The sequence below is a fragment of the Dermochelys coriacea genome, chromosome 26 (assembly GCF_009764565.3).
Source record: "Dermochelys coriacea isolate rDerCor1 chromosome 26, rDerCor1.pri.v4, whole genome shotgun sequence".
Lineage (NCBI taxonomy): Eukaryota > Metazoa > Chordata > Testudines > Dermochelyidae > Dermochelys > Dermochelys coriacea.
In genome coordinates, this window is record NC_050093.1 from 10588776 (window position 1) to 10607572 (window position 18797).

Here is an 18797-nt window from a genome sequence, read left to right on the forward strand (position 1 = left end):
ACCGATTCCTTACTGCATCATCAATAACCAACAAAGCAAATGTGTCAAAAAAATACGGTCATCAGAAAAATGTTTTTTTAAAACTTGCATGTGTTGCTAACAAGATCATTAAGACCTTTTTAAAATTTCTACCATAGACCAGTGAGCTGACGGGGCTATTTTTATTGACTTTAAAATAATTCAATATTACTTAAAAAAAAAAAAGAAAACCACGCACAAGCTGCTTGGGAAGATACATTTCACACAGCTTTCACACAGCTATCACAGAACAGATTTTCAGGGGCCTGGTTCAGCAAAGCATTTAAACATGCCCGTGACTTTCTTTAGAAGTTAAACACGTGCCTAAAGTTAAGTGCTTTGCAGAACAGGGACAGAGGTTAAGCATGTGGCTAAAAGCTTGGCAGAATCAGGGCCTACACCCAGAAAGGCCCATTATGATGATCGAGCCTGACCTTGCACCTACAATTTCACCCAGTGACTCCTACATTCAGCTCAATAATTCAGGTTCCCTGAACTGGTTCTCTCCAGCCGGTGATATTATCACCAAAGAGCAAGATTTCCATTTAGGAGAATGGCTAAGGTTTGAATGAGTCTGAATGCCACTCATATTTGCACACAGGCATCTTCACATCTTTCCCTGGTGACTGATGGGGCTGGCGTCAATTGAAACTAGCAAATACAATAAGTACAATACAGGAACATTAAAAAAAAAAAAGCAATATCTTGCCCTCCTTTGTATTATTCTGTCTCGTTCTTTTTTTAAAAAAAGCTCAGTAGATGTTATTAGTTTGCTGCCCTCCGAGTGACCATTTAGGAAGACAACAGCAGTGCTGGTGCTGCGAAGCATAAATTGAAATCTAATTAGAAAGGACAGGATTGTTGTGCCAACTCATCCTTGTGTATCCTGCAGGTTTTTCTGTCCTTATTTATGCTAAGCTAAACTATGGCTATAAAAATAGCAGTACAGCGCTAAGCTTCTCAGTGGCAAATATAGCTGAATTTGGCTCACTGCAGTCGACAGGAACGAAAGCAGAACTCTATTGCAGGGGCTAATCTAAGCTAGATGCCGGAAAGATGGTGTAGATTGTACTAGGATTGTGAAAATAAAGCCCTGCTAGAGAATCATTTATATTTCTAGGGCACCCAAAGTGCTCCAGGAGAGTCACAATATTATTTCTCTTTCAATTCTATGGAGGTTTCACACAAGCTAAACTATAGTATTTAGGACACAAATTACAGATCTATAGGACAACCAAGACCCCCTGCCATCTGCCAGAACCCACAGCCCCCGGAGCCTCAGCCCATCCAGCCACATGTTTTAGGGCTGGTTTTTCAAAAGAGCTCAGCAGCCACTTTCCAATCTGACCTTTGCCAGTCTAGAACAGCACCCACTTACTGAGTGCCCCCCAATCACCAGGGGTACCTCTGCAGGGCCCCACCCTGCTTTCTCCTTCCCTGGGCACCTTAAACAACCCCCACACAGTCCAAAGGAAAACTCAGATGTCCCGTTTAGTCAGTCCTCAGGTACACGCCAGCCCCACGCAGGCCCCAACTCAGCTTAGCGTCTCTCTGTCCGTTCTGCAGGAGCCAGTCCTACACCCTGCAGCTCTTTCGTCAACCTACCTACACTTCCTGGGTTTCTTTTACTTGAGCAGCCCCAGCTTCGTACCAAGCTTCCTCCCGCCTCTCACACACTTTTTCAACCATCCCCTTCCTGGGGAATCCTGCTGCCTTTTATATGGGGAATCACCTGATTCCTCTCAGGTGGGGCTCATCAGGGCTGGTTTAGCTTGCGGGCTCCGACCTATGGGCCAGCCACCCCATTACAGAGAGTAACAGACTGAGTGTAATCTATTGCTTCAACACTTTGAGAGCCTCGCAGAAAAAGAGGCCGAGTTATGTACCTATTTCAAGTGAAATCTTTCTCACTTTTGCTACTGATTTCCATGGGATGAGGCTTACGTCCCTACAGCCGGTCCAAAATCCCTCTTGGGTAACTGGTGTGATGCTCCGATAGCTTTGCTGCAAAACCAGAGTGTGTTCAAATACCGCTGAGGGTTTACATCCCCATAACAGCTGCTGGGAACTTCTGCATCTGGCGTGAAGATTTTCCATTCACATTAGCGCCTGCCACCAGTGATGCTGGAGTAGAGGCTCAGTAGGGAAGCTGTCAGACAAGAGGATGAGGTAGCCACTCTGGGCAGCACCACGGCACCGACCACAAGGCTGTTCAGGGAGGCGGGCGGGCTAGCCAAGGTCCTGCAAAGAACATGGCATTTAAACTCATTAAATCCAATAGTAAGCAGAATTTAGTGCCCATAGCGCCAACCACATCACTCTGGATACTGGGTGATAATTGCTGCCTCTCCCCTGCCCACCCCCAACCCCTCAGTGCCTCCCAGGGGTGAGTTTTTAATTAGACTCTTCCTCAGAACAGCTCCAGGACCAAAGAGCTGGAGCACTGAAACCAACGCTAAGGAAACATAACCTCATGCCCTAAAGCAAAAGCATTATGCAAGAGTTACTGAACAAGGAAATCAGCCGTACGGCTTCCTTGCTCTTCTTCTTAGGATTCTGTCTCCTTTTCCCACTTTTATACCCACTCTTCCCTAAAGACTAGAATATGCACTGTCAGGAACATTTGCAGGGGGGGCAGATTGGACAATCTAGTACAATTTTACTAGATTTACATGTTTAGAATTCCCTCAAGGCCCCTGCATGGCATCAACCAAAAAAGGGACACCCTTTGGGGACCATCTGCACTTCCCCTAGGTGACAAGAAGGGAATCTGCAGGGTCCAGGGTGAACCAATTCATAAGAACATGAGAATTCACCAGCTAGGACATCAAATCAAGCTCCTAACTGCAGCAGAATTTCAATCCCTTCCTTCGCAGAATCATAGAAATGTCGGGCTGGAAGGGACCTCGAGAGGTCATCAAGCCCAGCCCCCTGCGCTGAGGCAGGAACAAGTCAACCTAGAGCACCCCTGACGGCTGTTTCTCCAACCTGTTCTTAAAAACCTCCAGTGATAAGGATTCCGTAGCCTCCCGTGGAAGGCTGTTCCCGAGTTTAACTCCTTCTTGTTCGAAAGTTTTTTCTAATATCTAGCCTAAATCTCCCTTGCTGCAGCTTAAACCCATGACTTCTTGTCCTACCTTCAGTGGATCTGGAGAACAATTGATCCCCGTTCTCTTGACAACAGCCCCTCACATGTTTGAAGACGGTTACCAGGCTCCTTCTCAGTGCTTTTCTCAGGGCTAAACATACCCATTTTTTTTTAACCTTTACTCACAGATCAGGGTTTCTAAAACTTTTCCCATTTTTGTTGCTCTTCTTCAATTTGTCCACCTCTTTCCTAATGTGTGGCACCCCGGAACGGGACCCAGCACTCCAGCTGAGGCCTTACAACGGTTGAGGTGAGCGGGACAATTACTTCCTAGGTCTTACAAGCAACATTCCTGTTAATGCACCCCAGAATAATATTAGCCTTTTTCACAACTGCCTCCCATTGTTGACTCATATTCAGTTTGTGATGCCCCAGATCCTTTTCTGCAGCACTACCACCTCGCCAGTTACGTCCCATTTTGCAGTTGTGTGTTTGATTTTTCTAAAAAGTATGCTTGCGCTTGTCTTTATTGAATTTCATCTTCGTGAATTCAGAACAATTCTCCAATTTGTCAAGGACGTTTTCAATTCTCATGCTATATACCAAAGTGCTTGCAACCCCTCCCAGTTTGGTGTCATCTGCAAATTTTAAAAGCCTGCTCCCCACTCCATTGTCCAAGTCATCAATGAAAATATTGACTAGTACCCGACCTAGGACTGACCCCAGCAGGACCCCACGAGATACACCCTCCCAGTTTCACAGCGAACTATTCATAACTACTCTTTGAGTACGGCCTTTCAACCAGTTATGCACCCACTTCCCTAGTTTGCTTATGAGAATGTCATGTGAGACTGTGTCAAAAGCCTTCCTTATTCAGCAGAGCATCCGGGCTTTCCTTATTCAACAGAATTTGCAGTGCTAACTTAACCCTTTGGAAGGCAGTATTCATGTAAGTAAACAAAACTTCTCTTGACTAGCCAATGAAAAATTGTCTGGTATTGTCACATTTGACTTGTCTACATTTTCATTTGCAGGGCAAGCTGAGGTAGTGGGAGTTGTAAATGGCAAAATAAAATGGTCTAGTCCTGCTCCCACTGAAATAAACGGGCATTTTACCATGAACCTCATTAGAAGCAAGCTCAGGCTGAAGTCAGTGGGAGTTGCTGATGCTCACTTCCTCTTAGGATCAGGCCTTAAGTGGGAAAAGAAAGATCAATAAATATGGTAGGTCTGATTCTATTCTCTGGTGTACATCTGAAGTAATTACTGAAGTCAGTGAAGAAACATTGGAATAAAAATCAGAACCTGACCTGCTTCTTACTGAATGGTTGTCATCATGTTGTATGTATTGACTAGATGTGCGTGCTCATCTTACTAAAACAGAACACAAAGTGTTAGCTTCTTATAACAAAGGGAATCTATTGCACAGGCTTAATACCCAGTAAAGCAGACTCCAGTAACTTCTGCATCTGCTCCTGTTTAACAGGAAGACATCTTCTGTCCTAGTTTGGTCTACAAAGCAGATCTCAAAATCAACTGTCTCACAAGAGAGCTCCAATAGAGGGACAGTAAGGTATGCAGTCACTGGCACGAGCTGGAAGAATACGAGAGAGGAAGGGAGTTAAAAAAACAACAACAATCCATAACTTTGTCCAAAAAGAAACGAGCATTGAAGTCTTTAAACCACGATTTGAGGACTTCAATAGCTCAGACAAAAGTTAGGGGTTTCTTACAGGAGCGGGTGGGTGAGATCCTGTGGCCTGCCTTGTGCAGGAGGTCAGACTAGATGATCATAATGGTCCATTCTGACCTTAAAATCTATGATTCTATGACACTCTATGGTTCTTTCCTAAAACCCAGGACCTGCTATTTGGCCTTTCCTACAGCTTCTCTCCATTAAGCCATCTACTTCTGCCAGATTTTTCCCCTGGGATGCTGCCAAGCACCTCTTAAAAGTACTTCTCCTGACCCCTCTCGCTTTCATTGAGCAAGCTCTCTCTTATACAAAGTGTTACTTCCAAACTTTCACGACCCTTCAGTGACTGGACTCCACCCGTCGGCCAGAATCTTGAAACAGGGTGTTGGATCATGGATCTGTTCCAAGACCCAGGCCCCGTGTTACAATCTCCCTCTTTGTTCTGGCCAACCTCACCCAAAGACACTCAAAGAACCTGTGTCAGTGACTCTATATCACTGTATCAGTCAGAGCACAGTCGCCTGGCCGGCTCATTCTTTCTAAGCTTAAATGAAAGCACTTGGCTCAGCTCTGCTGTCTGAAAGGACTTCACGTCTCCCTAGGAAGTGTTAGAAGATCCACTTTAATTATCCTTGGCATTTCTGAGCCTGAAGCTGCTGGTGGCCACCTCTCTCTCAGCTCGTGTCAGCTCTATCCCTAGCAGGAGGAAAAGGCCTTAGCACAGTCTGGGGAGCAGCCTCCTCAGGAGCAGGATACAGGGTTAGGGCAGAAACACGGCAGTTTTTATGGATTGTGGTAGGAGCAGCAGAGAGGGGAAGATACCCAGAACCTGGGATCTACCTGGGAGTCTGGCTGCATTCAGGCCCGGTAGCTAGTGCGTGAGGTCAGCACCCCTTCACCAGCACCTGCCCTACTGTTCCTTGTCCCCGTTCCTTCTGTTGGATTATTCCAATGCTGTGCATTGTCTAAATCTTAGAGCTCTTCTTAATGGTGGAAACAGGCATCGGTGTTACTACAGCACTGTATCGACACCGACATTGCTATCCACAGGCATTCAAAAATTATCAGATTGGCTTAAAAAAAAATTATAAATGGGGGGTGATTTTTCTTTGCCTCCTGGTTTCTGAGCCTTCAGAGAGCACTTGGGTCACACTGTTAAGTGTTTCTCTGCAAGCAGGAAGGTCAGAAACTCACTTTTTATGTTACATTATACTCAAGCCCCCTTGTATAATCCTCACTTTTGCTTTAAAACCTCTTCTTCCCCTCTCCTCCACCTTCCTAAAATATAACTTTCACCTGCCATGTCAGCTGCAGACACAACGCTGACTCAGTGCCTGGCATCAGCTGCCACCTTCCTCTCTGGACTTGGCTCTCACTTGATGGATTTCAGCTGTTCCCAGCTGGTATGTAACAACATCTGGGAAGTGGCAGTGACATCTGACCAGAGAGCGAACAACGTCAGCAGCACGGGAAGGGTGAAGCGCTGAGCCAGCATGACACAGCACAGCAGAGAGGCACGTGTATATTTCATTTCCTTCCAACAGATGGGTTAAAGCAGCAGAAAGGGAGAACCGACATCCTGCATTCAATCAATCCGTTCCCTTGGCCCTAACGCTCCAGGCACATGCAAGTCACTCAATTAAGGACAGTGCAACAACCCAGGGAATAGAATTTCGACCCCCCCCCCCCAAAAAAAGTGCACGGGGGAGGAAAATCAGAACTTGGAGGTTAGCACAGAACACAAGAGCGTACAAGGGAAAAGAGAAAGGGAGGCAGAAAACCAAAGGGAACTTAAAAATGAGCACTATTGTCTCAAATCAAACTGTTATATGGAAGATGTTTGCCTGGAAAAATTCTCACCTGAGCCTCAACACGTGTGTAGTGTGCACTGGAAATGTTACTTTGCATGGGAGGAGCAGCTTTCCTTTGAGACTCTCACATCCACCAACTCTCAGCTGCCGCCACTGCTGGTCGATAACTACGTGCATTGCCATCACCATGTTTTGTAGCTGGGGGACGGATGGAGAGGGGAGAGTGGCCTTTCAAAGACGCCTGGAACAACCTTGGCAGCTGCCTTTGCTTACCCCCTCTTCAATAATCAGGCCATAAATGACCTGCCCACAGCTACACACTAGGCCTCTAGGAGACTCAAGACTAGAACAGAGTCCCTATTGTAGCAGCCAGAAGTTCCCTCCTATGTTACGTGGGTGCAGTAAAGGTCACTTGGCTATTTGGCATACGATGCCAAGTGATCTGAGATTTTTGAGTGCCTTAATTTCTAAGTTCCCCACTTGACACGTTAAAGGGGCCCCATTTTCAGAAAGCACCTGGTACCCAAAGAGGTGTACAAATGGAAAAAAAATAAAAAGGCACCACCAAACAGCACGAGACAGTTTTGAAAATCATGAATCAGGAACTCCCTCCTTTGTGTCTGTCTCTGTACAGGACCCTGGTCTGGGGATTGTGTTCTACTGGAACACAAACACACATTTGCCTTTAAAAAAAGAAATTGCCTGGTTTATAAGAACAAGTCAGACAAACACCTGTCAGAGATGGGCTAGGTGTACTGTAATCCTGCCCTAGGGTAGGGCAATGAACTGGATAGCCTCTTTGAGGTCCAGTCCAGTCCTACATTTCTTCGGTTCTATAGTTTGGATATATAAAATAGAAAGCGACCGATCTATTGTTTGTCAAGCCATGTACCCCGAGCCGGCTTCAGTTAAAATGTCCCTCTCTCAGAGCTACTATACTCTTCCAGAGTATAGTGCTTTCTTCTAGAAGGTAGGTGGAGGCACAAGTCGCTACGGGATAATATGTCCTGTTAGGTTTGGTTAAACCCATCCTCCAATTACTGATTTTCGTGTTTGACAACTGCTTGTGCAGCCCCTTAATACGCTCAAAAGGTGCTCCTTCTATAAACATAGTTACCCTTCAAGAGTTGGCATTGAGTTGGATGGGAAGGTAGAGACCAAGCTATCGATTGCAGCCATTCTACCCAAGATGGCCCACTCTTCTTAAAAAGCTTAGCCTCCACGTTTTACGCTTTGAGATATTTCCACAGTTCACAACTCCTTAAGGTAAATATATCCCATTCTTGCTCCCTCTGGCTTCAGGAAACTCCCCGATTCAGGGTCTGGACCCTATGTGAAGCAGTTCAGGCTGTATTTACGAGCTGTAAACCTATCCTATGGGAATTAGATGAGAAGCACCAGGAGGAACTGGAGCCCCTCCTGACCCGCTAAACGTATGAGGGTTGGCCTCTCAATTTCTCGCACAAGGACTCCAGGAACTGCTGCACTACATAGTGTATTAACTCTAGGCTTCCCCCTCCCGCCACCTTGATGTTGAGCACTGGGACTCAATGCACGCCCCCGCCATTCAACTCGCTGCACGTGAGCCCATAACGAAGATGAAGCTGCTCAAAACTCCATCCTGGCAAACTGCTGCCCACTGTCTCTGACAGATGGCAGCATGAATACTGGAAGAGGAGGCAATGGCAGATCCCAACGAAGGCTCAATCTAGGTACCGGGCTGAATGACTTCCAGCAGGTTTGGGAACCATTTTTTTTGCATACGAGCGTCTTTGGCTTTAAAAGAGACGTGCTTATGAACCATACATAGACTATAGTGCAGTTTATTCATACTAATGCATATGCTTGAATTTTACATTACAATTTCTCGTTCCATACTTGCTTCTTGCGACACCCAGTTCAATTACACCTCGGAAGCCACTTCGCTCTTATTGACATCAAGCAGAAATCTACCAGGTGTCCTCCGTTTCTTCCGATTCTCCAGAATAATCTGACGAAATGCAGCTAAAGCAATAGAAGCAGATAACGTGCAGCACCGTCCATGCATAGATTTTCTTTTTATGTTTAGGATATTATGTACAGTACAGGTCTAAATCTAGGGCCAAGTGACCTCAAATACACATATAAACAGATGAGCCCAGTCTGCAAAGAGGGGATCTGAACTTCCCTAATGGTCACCAGTATTCAAAACCAGAATTTTAAGATATGAAAAATTCAAGGCCCAGGGCCCAGTTTTCAATTCTTCATCCTGCCTCGCCACAAAGTTTGTTTAAAATCCTTCATTAAGCAAAATCTTAAGTCATCCTTATGAAAGGATGACCAATAAGCTTTAGCCAAAATTAACAGTAGGGTGGGAAGTAGCTGGCACTTAAGGAATGTGTTTGTCAGGTAAGTGGACTTATCAGCCTGACAGGGGTTCTTGTATGGCGCACACATCCAATTTCCTCTCCCATTTGCATCAGACTGGCAAATAGGTCAACATTCCAGATGCAAACCTATGATGGTGAATGATGATGTTGGAATTATTTTGACGATTATGCAGCAGTACAGAATTGGATGTATTATATTTGTTTGCCACAAAGATCCTTGCTATAGCTTTGATCTATTTGAAAGGCAATATATATGTTCTACAATACCCTCTCCATTAGAAATATAAATCTCTGTAGACAAAAATCATTTTTATTTTTGCTGAAATTATATACGGTTCATCTGTCCTTTGGGCAACTGCTCAGCTTGGCTTGCCCAAGAACTTCTCATTAGAAACAAGAAGAGCTCCTCCAACAGTAAATCCTGTGCTTCACCTAATGTTGCAATCGTGCTTGTCGAATTCATGTAAACACAAAAAAGCTGGCAATAAAATATTTACAGAATGAGGAAATTGCACCCACTGATAAATCTACTTAGTTTAGGTTCTTACATGTTCCATCTTTGATACCCAGGGTCAAGTTAACTAACATCCCTTAACACAAAGCTCATTACCACTTGAGCCATGCTCCCTGGTTCCAGGGTGCGTTTTAGTCATCAAAATCTGGAATGTCATCATAGGAGTAACCTCTGTAGCCTTTGGAAGCATAGTACGCGATGCGCAAGTGATAAAAGCCTGGTAAGAACACCAGGATTCCAATGATCAATATCGGGATAGCTCGGTCTGTTCCCTGGGAGAGAGAAGCAGAGAAACAGAAGAAAAGTTAATAAATTCTCAAAGCAAAGGCTTTGTAACAGAAGCTTGCCTCAATTGGTGTCACACCCTGGCCCTACCTCAGTTTCCTCCTCGCCCAGACAAGCAACCACCATAAGCAGTGCTTTGACCTTCTCGGCCCTTGTGGAGTCCGGTTTATTAACACAAACCAAGAATCTCTTGGCCTTCTTCTCCGGGACTTTTAATTCCTTCTTAAGGATTTGCTTCTGCCCCTCACTATAGGTAACTCTAGCCAGACCTATCCCTCCAGCTGGTAGGGACAACTTCTTCCTCCTCTCGACCAGTGTACGCTGTCGGGCCCGTTCCAGGCTCTGAGACTCTCCAGAGACCTCTCCTAGCTCCTGATCTTCCCCTGTCTGACAAAGCAGGCTACCATCATGTGATGTCTGACCATTGGCCTAAATCTGTCATCCTCTGGGAGGCAGATAACTAGGCCCAGGTGGAGCTGAGCCCAGCTGTCCATGAAGGGCCAGTTCACTCTGTGCCAGGCTTGATTTTAAAATCACTCTAGACCAGAGCAGCTCTGATTTGATTAATGTTTTACTTAACAGGGCACAGGGGAGGGGAACTATTGTTAGTTCTCATTAGGTTCATATGGCTCCTTTTGCAGCTTGGAAACAGTGCAACTTTGAAACAGGCTTTAAAAACAGAACAAAACTGCCCAGTGCCGGCCAAGGCCTGCAAACTTTGCTAAGGGAAAACTCTCCTCTGAACGGACGTTGCACCTGAACAAGGGTCAAATCCTGAAGTCCTATCTATTTAGTGATCAATTCATCTACCTCTAAAACGTAGCCAACTCTGGAGTGGTAAGCAGCAGCCATTATTGAAGCAACACGACATAACCGCTTAAGAATAGAAGGAGAAGAATACTGTATCCAAGTAGAGAGACAGGCACAAATGTAGGCACTGACTACCCTGAGTGCAGCTTAAATGCCTAGATGGGCAAGCAAAAAATAATAAGAATAAAAAACACACTACAATTTTATGGACTACAGTTTGGCCAGAACACTCCTCCAGAAGGGGGCCATGAGATCTTTCGTCAAAAGCGGTGATCACGACCTTAGCTGGACGTCTCCTCTGAAAGACAGCAAACCCAACACTCCCATCACCACGATCGGGTCAGTACTGGTAGCTGGCAGGACATCATTTTCCCTTATGCAAGCACAGACCAGCCCCAATCACGCCTAGCTAGAGAATGCAGATGGGATTACAGCCAAGGGCAGCATGGCCTCTGGCAAACATTATTCAGGGAGAAAAGCTCTCACTCTGCCTACAGGCCTTAGCAGTGAAGTTCCATATTTAAGACAAATAAAAGTTGGCAGGAGGTGATTTTTTTGGTACTAAACACAAACCATATTCAAGAAGATATTTAGCCCACTTACTCCTTTGCTAATGTATCCTGCGAGGAGAAGCGCTCCTATGACAATCAGAAGGGTACCAATCACGAACAGCACAGTGGCCAGCGCAATGGCCTTGTAGGGGATTTTGGGTGGGCTCCTCTTGAACTGCAGGGAAGGCAGATATTAAATGGCATTAAAATGTAGCATGTTTTTGGTGTAAGTACGACTCCCACACCTAGAGGTGAGCGGGGAGGATGGCGGCACTCAGACCAAGCAGAGAAACCACCACAGGGGTCTTCCCTAGCCATGGGGATTGCGAGAGCAGCAACAGCTTGGTCCTACCAAGTAAGCTTCTCAGTACCTATCGGCTCAGAGGAATTCTGCCCCTGTTCTTTCAGAGCAAGGATTCATATGCCCTTGTTCCCAGATCGGGCTGTAGCTCAGATAGATTTGGAAGCGTCAGTGTCTGTTCCCTTCAGAGCTGTCACTCCACAACGGGGTCTTCTCATCCCCTCCCCCCCCAAAGGAACAGATATAGATCTAGCCTCCCTAAAATAACCAGGGGGTTGGACTAGATGACCTCCTGAGATCCCTTCCAGCCCTCATATTCTTACGATTCTATGATCCCCGGGGCCGTTCCGTCTCCCGGCACAGATTCCGTGCTGGAGGCACGGCACGGGACGTGCAAGCCAAAGGAGAGGGGCTTTAAGACACCTTTGTCCCTTCCTGATTCGGGGCTGCACCATGGTGCAAGCAGCCCTCTCGGCTGTACGAAGTTATGGTAGCCTCCCCGATGCTCCCATCGCAAGCCACATACACTATGACTGCACTCCCTCTGCTGGCGCTCGTGTGCACCCATGGAGCATAACACAATGGGACATGTGCCCAGCGTAGCAGTGCACAAGCCAGGGGAATTCTTCTTTCACTTGCTGCAGGCTGGGTAGGTCCCTTATATCTGACCAGAGCAGCACACAGGGGCCAGAGAGGAATCTCATCCCGCCATATTTATGGAGGTCAACAAGGAACACAATCAGAGCTGCAGGATATTTTTGTCACACAAGAAGAAGAAGAAAAAAAAAAAAAAAAAAAAAGGTGATTTCCCTGTTTTCCCCTTTTACCTGCAGGTCAATATAACCATCGTCAGTACTGGAAAGCTTGGAGTACTTCACTTTGCTACTGGGGATCCCAGCAGTTAGATTAGTACGTGATGGCATCATAACATGGAGGCCCTGTCATCAGCTATAACCTGAAACAAACAAAGCTGTTGCTTATAGCACCCTAGACAAGAGGCAGTGTGGTAGAACGCAATGCTGGGAGTTTCTCGAAAGGTTAAATGTCACTTCTAAAGAACCAAGTTTCCTGACCTGTGTTCCTAACACCACCTTAACTCATTTAAAAAACAAACAAACAAACAAAAAACCACCCCACCACACCCCACACCCGGCATTTATACAGCACGTTTCCATCCACAGGTCTCAAAGAGGTTTACAAAGGTGAAAAAGCACCATTATCCCCATTTTACAGAGGGGGAAACGGAGACACAGAATGAGGTAGTGACAGTGACGCTACAGGGAATATAAAGCCCAGTGAGCTGTGTGGTGGGATATGCCAACTCCCTTAGAAAGAAAAAGGAGGACTTGTGGCACCTTAGAGACTAACAAATTTATTTGAGCATAAGCTTTCGTGAGCTACAGCTCACTTCATCGGATGCATTCACTAAATGCTGTAGCTCACAAAGGCTTATGCTCAAATAAATTTGTTAGTCTCTAAGGTGCCACAAGGCCTCCTTTTTCTTTCTAAGGGAGTTGGCATATCCCACCACACAGCTCACTGGGCTTTATATTCCCTGTAGCGTCACTGTCACTACCTCATTCTGTGTCTCCGTTTCCCCCTCTGTAAAATGGGGATAATGGTGCTTTTTCACATTTGTAAACCTCTTTGAGTATCCAGGAACCTCAGTCAAGGTCCCATGCTAGGCACTACACAGACAAGTAACAAAGAAGACAGAACCTGCCCCAGAGAGCTCGCTCCTTATTTAACTCTATTTTGTTGAGGACGTAATGTTCTGCAGAGACATGCTGCTTTTGACACAAAGGTTTTTTGAGGTCTGGGGTTCCCTGGTCAATTTGGACCAGAGAAAGATGCGAATTGAAAACCAAGGTTTCCAGTCTACAAATTACCCACGAAAGCTTATGCCCAGATAAATCTGTTAGTCTTTAAGGTGCCACCGGACTCCCCGTTGTTTTTGTGGATACAGACTAACACGGCTACGCCTCCGAGTCTAAACCCAGATGCTTTGACACAGATCTGTTTTTCAAAATCATTCAAAACGTTTAGTTTTCGTTTCATTGTGGAACGAAAACAAATTTCTAAACCTCGGAAGCTGATGGCAAAATGGAATTGCCTGTTCCTCCAGACCGCTCCATCACAAGACAGGCCAGACACAGACAAGTGGACGGAACAGGCCAATAAGGAGGAGGAGATGAAGGTATCAAAATAAAACAGAAAAACAGAAGTCAGAGCTCCCTGTTTGCCCACCTAGATTAGATCTGCGAAGGAGGTGATGTTCAGTGCTGGAGTTTTATTTAGCCAAGCCACGCTTGTGCCCTGTAATTTCATCTTCCTGTGAATCCAAGCCCTGTGGTTTTCTTGCCAGCAGTGACACCCAGTAGAGATTGTACTCACCAGGCTGGCGTATCTGGCTTTGTTGTACAGCTGACGGCCTTGCTTTCTAGGAGCTGAAACCTGCGTTTATCCTGCCATCGATGCCTCTGTAGCAATATGCAGGCGGTGATGTCTAAGCTGGCCTGTCAGCAACCCAGCCCTCAATGCACCCCGCCACCAGAAAAATCTCCTGGAAGTCTGAAACCCAGGATAGCTTAGCTGTTCCTTTCACCACCACTGCTGCTTAGGACTCATATCCCGGTCTCAGGTATCTGTGGTTCTGAAGGAATGACCTCAAACCTGCATTGCAGTCTGCATGCGCTCTACACCCATATTTAAACAGCATTTATTGGATACCATGACGCTCCAATGCCATTTAGCTGACAGGGAAAGTGCAGTTCCCTGCCCCAGGCTTTTACTGCCTGTTTTATTTACTAAGAGCAGAAAAACTTGAGAATATTTTTGCTCACTAAGTGTATATCCTGATTCCCCAAATTACTTGGGGAATTCTGCCCAGCTCTATAACCTATTGAACAATTTTCAGAGTAGCAGCCGTGTTAGTCTGTAATCGCAAAAAGAAAAGGAGGACTTGTGGCACCTTAGAGACTAACAAATTTATCTGAGCATAAGCTTTCGTGAGCTACAGCTCACTTCGTCGGATGCATTCAGTGGAAAAAAACTCCTCCCCCCCCCCACTGAATGCATCCGACGAAGTGAGCTGTAGCTCACGAAAGCTTATGCTCAGATAAATTTGTTAGTCTCTAAGGTGCCACAAGTCCTCCTTTTCTTTCTATTGAACAATATACTTTTTCAAGCTCTCTCTACCTCCCTCGAATTGAAGGAGGGTCCCCCTTTCTTGAACACAACCCCATCTAACACTGCCAGCAGGCCTCTTCTTCCCGTGCAAACCTTGCACAACTGATAAGTCAGAGGTATTCTCTGCATGTATTGAGCATATGCTTTGATTTAAACTTAAATCTGGAGACCCCAGCTGTATCCCAAAAGAGAGAAGAAATGAACGGTCAGTTTCTAGTAGCAAATGGCCAGTAACGTCTTAGCCATGGGCTCGATTCAGTGTTTTGCTTTCTTTGTGGACAAAGCAGGTAGACAAAACACATTTCTAATTTCTGCAGCTACTGATGATAGAGATAACCCACTCCTCAGTCACTTCACCTTTGGGGCCTACGTCCTCACCTACTATCAACATTCAATGACAATTCCCAGGAAGTGCATGGTATTGACAGACACCGCACAAGAAATACTTTGCGCTGCACTTTTATATGCACTAAATAAGTCCCCCACATATCCATGAGCTAGGTATTATCTCCACTTTACAGGTGGGGAAAACTGAGTCACAGAAGTGCTTTACTCACCAGAAGTCTGGTCCAGACAGCTGGACTAAACCCCAGATCTCCTGACTCACGGTCTTGCGCCGTAACTACTTATTTCCACTGAGAGCAAAAAGGGCCCGATTCTGTATTGACTTGCCCCAGTTTTACATCAGGGCATCTCCAGAGTCTTTTCTGGAATCACATCTGATTTACACGCAGTATAAATGAGAAAAGAATCAAGGCCTGGGTGTTAATGCTAGTAACTGTCAATAAAGTGATTGAGATTGAGAGCAAGTCATCGAAACTCTCAGAGTTAGAGTCTTATGTTCTCGTTTATATCAACATCAATCTGGAGCATGTCCACTGAAGAAAACGGATATACTCGGGATCTAGAATGGGCAGTATGTAGCTCCCTAACTGCCCTTCTTTACAGCTGAAATCTGTCTGCAATCCAACCTTTTTTTTTTTTTTACATGATGTCTAGCCTTTTTTTCTACATGCCATAAAAGTCAGTGGATTTTACTTCCAGAATAAAGCTCAGGCTCGCTGACAGATCTGTGTAAAAGGAAAGGGTGTTTTTCAAATAAATAAACTTCCACTCCCACTGCCCCACCGGGATTGCTTATGCAGAGGGAGTCTATCCTGGCCTTGTTAGAGCGACAAACTCTTTCTCAATCCCACTGTATTTTCCACCAAATGCATCCGATGAAGTGAGCTGTAGCTCACGAAAGCTTATGCTCTAATAAATTTGTTAGTCTCTAAGGTGCCACAAGTCCTCCTTTTCTTTCTCAATCGTAACCCTGCTAAGGAGGGACCACTTTAGAAGTTTTAAATTCTCCCTAGTGTCACAAACTCCAACGAGAGATCCAGAGAGCCTGGAAACATCAAACTCCAGGACGTGGATCAAACCCCTTTAAACAAACGTAGATTAGGTGTTCTGATGAAAAGCATTCTCTCTGCTAACAGGGAGAATTCAAAAGGGAGCTGTTCTCAAGCGTATCTGGAATGGCACAGCTCTGCCACTTTGGTGGCAGATCAAATCAGCCAGTTCAGCGTGTGCACCCAAGAGGTGCAAAATGCAAAGATTTTAGCACAAAGAAGCGGAATAAAAATTGCACTGCAATAGTGTTCTGTACCTGTTGTTCAAGCCCATCTCTCCCAGTACAGCTGTGCTTTCTGCTGTACCTAGTGCAAACCAACCCAGGAAGTTTATTCCCCGTGACCCTCATTTCCTTCCAGGTTATGGCACTAAACCTCATTTTGATTTGACCCCATTTCTTTTTTAAAAAACAACCACCACCAAGCACTTGATTGGTAGCTGAACAGAGGAACTTGATTGGACAGCTTGTGCTGCGTGCCAGCTGCTGGGACTGTGTCAGATGTGTCACATGAATGGGACAAGCTGGGGCTTGTTTGCTGAATGCAGAGCTGTCCTGTGTGGGCTGCTGGGTGAGGGGGATCCCAACTTAGAGATATTTCCAGACAGTTGTTTTTTTTTTTTTTGTCAAGCATCTTGCTCTTATAATTAAGGATTCTGCAGTGTCGTTTCATGAGGCATTTATAAATATCTCATTTATATTTTTTTCTTACTCCCAATTTTTGACTCAAGATCGTAAAATCCCAGCTATGCTGCCTGCAGAAGCTTTCTAAATCGGTCAATACATTCCAAGGGCCACTCTTAGTTATTTACAAAGCGTATCAAATAACTTGCACTGATCCAGCACTTTTCAACCCAAAGGGCTGAATACACATAATACAGGTTTGTACAACACATAGTCCCCCCCCAATAAAAAAATTATGAAGCCCTCAAAGTCATGAGCTGTTTTTTATAAATAATAAATGTTGGGATGTTTTATTTGCCACCTGGCGTTTCAGCTTTTAGGGTTCACACGTTCCAACTTTTGTTCCTAGCAAGAGCGAGAAGCTTACTTAAAAAAATGCCAAACAAACCACGACTAGGGCTTTAGGGGCTAGAGAAACCAATAAAAATAATAAAAGGGCTAGATCCAGAGATTCCTTCAACCATCCCATACAGTAGCTGTATAACTACACAGCATGACTTCACACATTTAACACAGGAACTGCAATGTCGCCAGCACCTGTAACTTTATTGCAAGATTTGTGTTTTTCTGAAGCACTGGGAGTCGTGAAATTGGGGGACGGGGAGGGTGTTTCTTTAAGCTGCATGGCTGGGGGCTGCACCAGAAAGGGAAGCTCAAGGCTACAACCATTAGCCTTGCTTCATTTCCAACGGTGAAACGTGATTAAAGATTACCACCATGGAAGTGTAGAACCATTCCTGCACTTTACGGTAACCCAAAGCTGATCTCAGCTCCTCAGTTCAACATCACATTTCTGAGTCCCCTTGCCCTAGCTCTGTACAGTGAGAACAGCTGAGTGGGCCTTTAAAACAGACCTGAAAAGGTGCTATAACAGGAGAAAAAGAGAGGCACTGACGTTGGATCCTTTACTGACTTGGTACTTACCGCTCCAGACCAGTTGCAGCTTTTGGCTCCGACAATGACAGGCATCCAGGCAGCATCACCTGACCCAAGTGCTCTAAATCATTTCTAACAATCTACTGACAATATGGCACATGGGAGAGACTAGCAGCTATGCAGAGGCATGCCAACAGCAGCCAGGAATAGCTCATGCAAGGTTGAGACCTCCACATTCAGATTAAAAGACTACAAAGGGGTGTTTCTCTAGTGCAGCGTTTCTCAAATGTGGCCACCGTGGCTGCACGCAGCCACCTGGGGCTTTTCATCCGGCCACGACCGCCTCTTGCGGGGTGATAGGGAAGGAGGGCAAAGCATCGGCACCTTCTCCTCCCACCCTGTTGCTCCTGGATGTGCCACCGTGCACCAGCTGTAGAGACCGGTGGGGCACAATGCTGCAGGAGCAGGGTGAATTCTCAACCCACCTTGCTGAGGGGTCAGGGTCGAGGTCGAGCTTCAGCCCTGGGGTGGTTGGGTGGTAGGCTCCAGCGGTGGGACTTCAGGTGCACAGCGGCAGGTGCTGAACTCCAGCTCTGGCCATATGGCTCCGGCCTCTGGGCCCCAGCTCCAGCCGCTCAGCGCTGTGCAGTGGCCCCCACCTCTAGTCCTGGGCTCCAGCAGCCAGAACTGGTGCTGATCCCTGGCTGTGACCGAGCAGTGGCAGGTATTGACCCTCAGCTCCAGCCATGTAGCCTCAGTGCTGACCCCCAGTCCCTACCACATGGCAGTGAGCACTGATCCCTGGGGGCAGAAGGTGGCCCCAGGTGCTGACCCCTGGCTATGCAGCAGTGAGTCCCAGCTCCGGCTGCATGGTAGCAGGCACTGACCCCTGGTCATGCAGCCCCAGGCCCCAGCTCTGGCCACGCAGCAGTATGTGCTGGCCCTGGGTGCTGACCCCTGGCTCTGGCCGCATTGCAGTGGGGCTCATCACCCTGACCATTGCCTCACGTTCCCACAGCCTTCCCCCTCTGACCATCTCATCCAGGCCTTACTTTGTTCTGGGGCTTGCTGAGAAGCAATATTAACATGCATGCAACTATCATTGTTCACAGCAGACTTACTGGTGAACTGGGAGGCTGTGATAAGTGATATTAACAAACATACAGCCTTCTTTTTATTATGGAGTCTGCAAAAAAAAAAACCCAACACCTC

General features: G+C 46.1%; 1 protein-coding gene and 1 long non-coding RNA gene across 4 annotated transcripts; both read right to left on the minus strand.

The window, feature by feature from the left end:
* Positions 1-147: 147 nt before the first annotated feature.
* On the minus strand, positions 148-7450 carry LOC119848820. Its single transcript, XR_005290356.2, has 2 exons — positions 6099-7450; positions 148-2259 (listed from the first exon to the last, which is right to left on the minus strand). It is a non-coding gene; the product is annotated as an uncharacterized LOC119848820 (long non-coding RNA).
* A 970-nt stretch (positions 7451-8420) lies between these two features.
* On the minus strand, positions 8421-16406 carry TMEM230 (transmembrane protein 230). 3 transcript variants are annotated; one of them, XM_043502953.1, is made up of 5 exons: positions 16284-16339; positions 15190-15702; positions 12271-12398; positions 11195-11317; positions 8421-9768 (listed from the first exon to the last, which is right to left on the minus strand). In XM_043502953.1, exons 3-5 carry the CDS (start codon positions 12367-12369, stop codon positions 9628-9630), a joined length of 363 nt encoding a protein of 120 aa, XP_043358888.1. In that variant the 5' UTR covers positions 12370-12398; positions 15190-15702; positions 16284-16339; the 3' UTR covers positions 8421-9627. The 3 variants fall into 3 exon arrangements, with proteins under 3 accessions (XP_043358888.1, XP_038241057.1, XP_043358889.1); XM_038385129.2 differs by lacking the exon at positions 15190-15702 and having other exon boundaries at positions 16284-16406; XM_043502954.1 differs by lacking the exons at positions 15190-15702; positions 16284-16339 and adding an exon at positions 13691-14009.
* Between the last annotated feature and the right edge of the window lie 2391 nt (positions 16407-18797).

Excerpts from the sequence above, each read along its gene's own strand:
- TMEM230 (XM_038385129.2), bottom strand. The coding sequence starts at position 12,369 with ATGATGCCATCACGTACTAATCTAACTGCTGGGATCCCCAGTAGCAAA. Across the intron at positions 11,318-12,270 it reads ATGGTTATATTGACCTGCAG|TTCAAGAGGAGCCCACCCAA; the intron begins GTAAAAGGGGAA and ends CCTTCCCTGCAG. Across the intron at positions 9,769-11,194 it reads CAGGATACATTAGCAAAGGA|GGAACAGACCGAGCTATCCC; the intron begins GTAAGTGGGCTA and ends TCTCTCTCCCAG.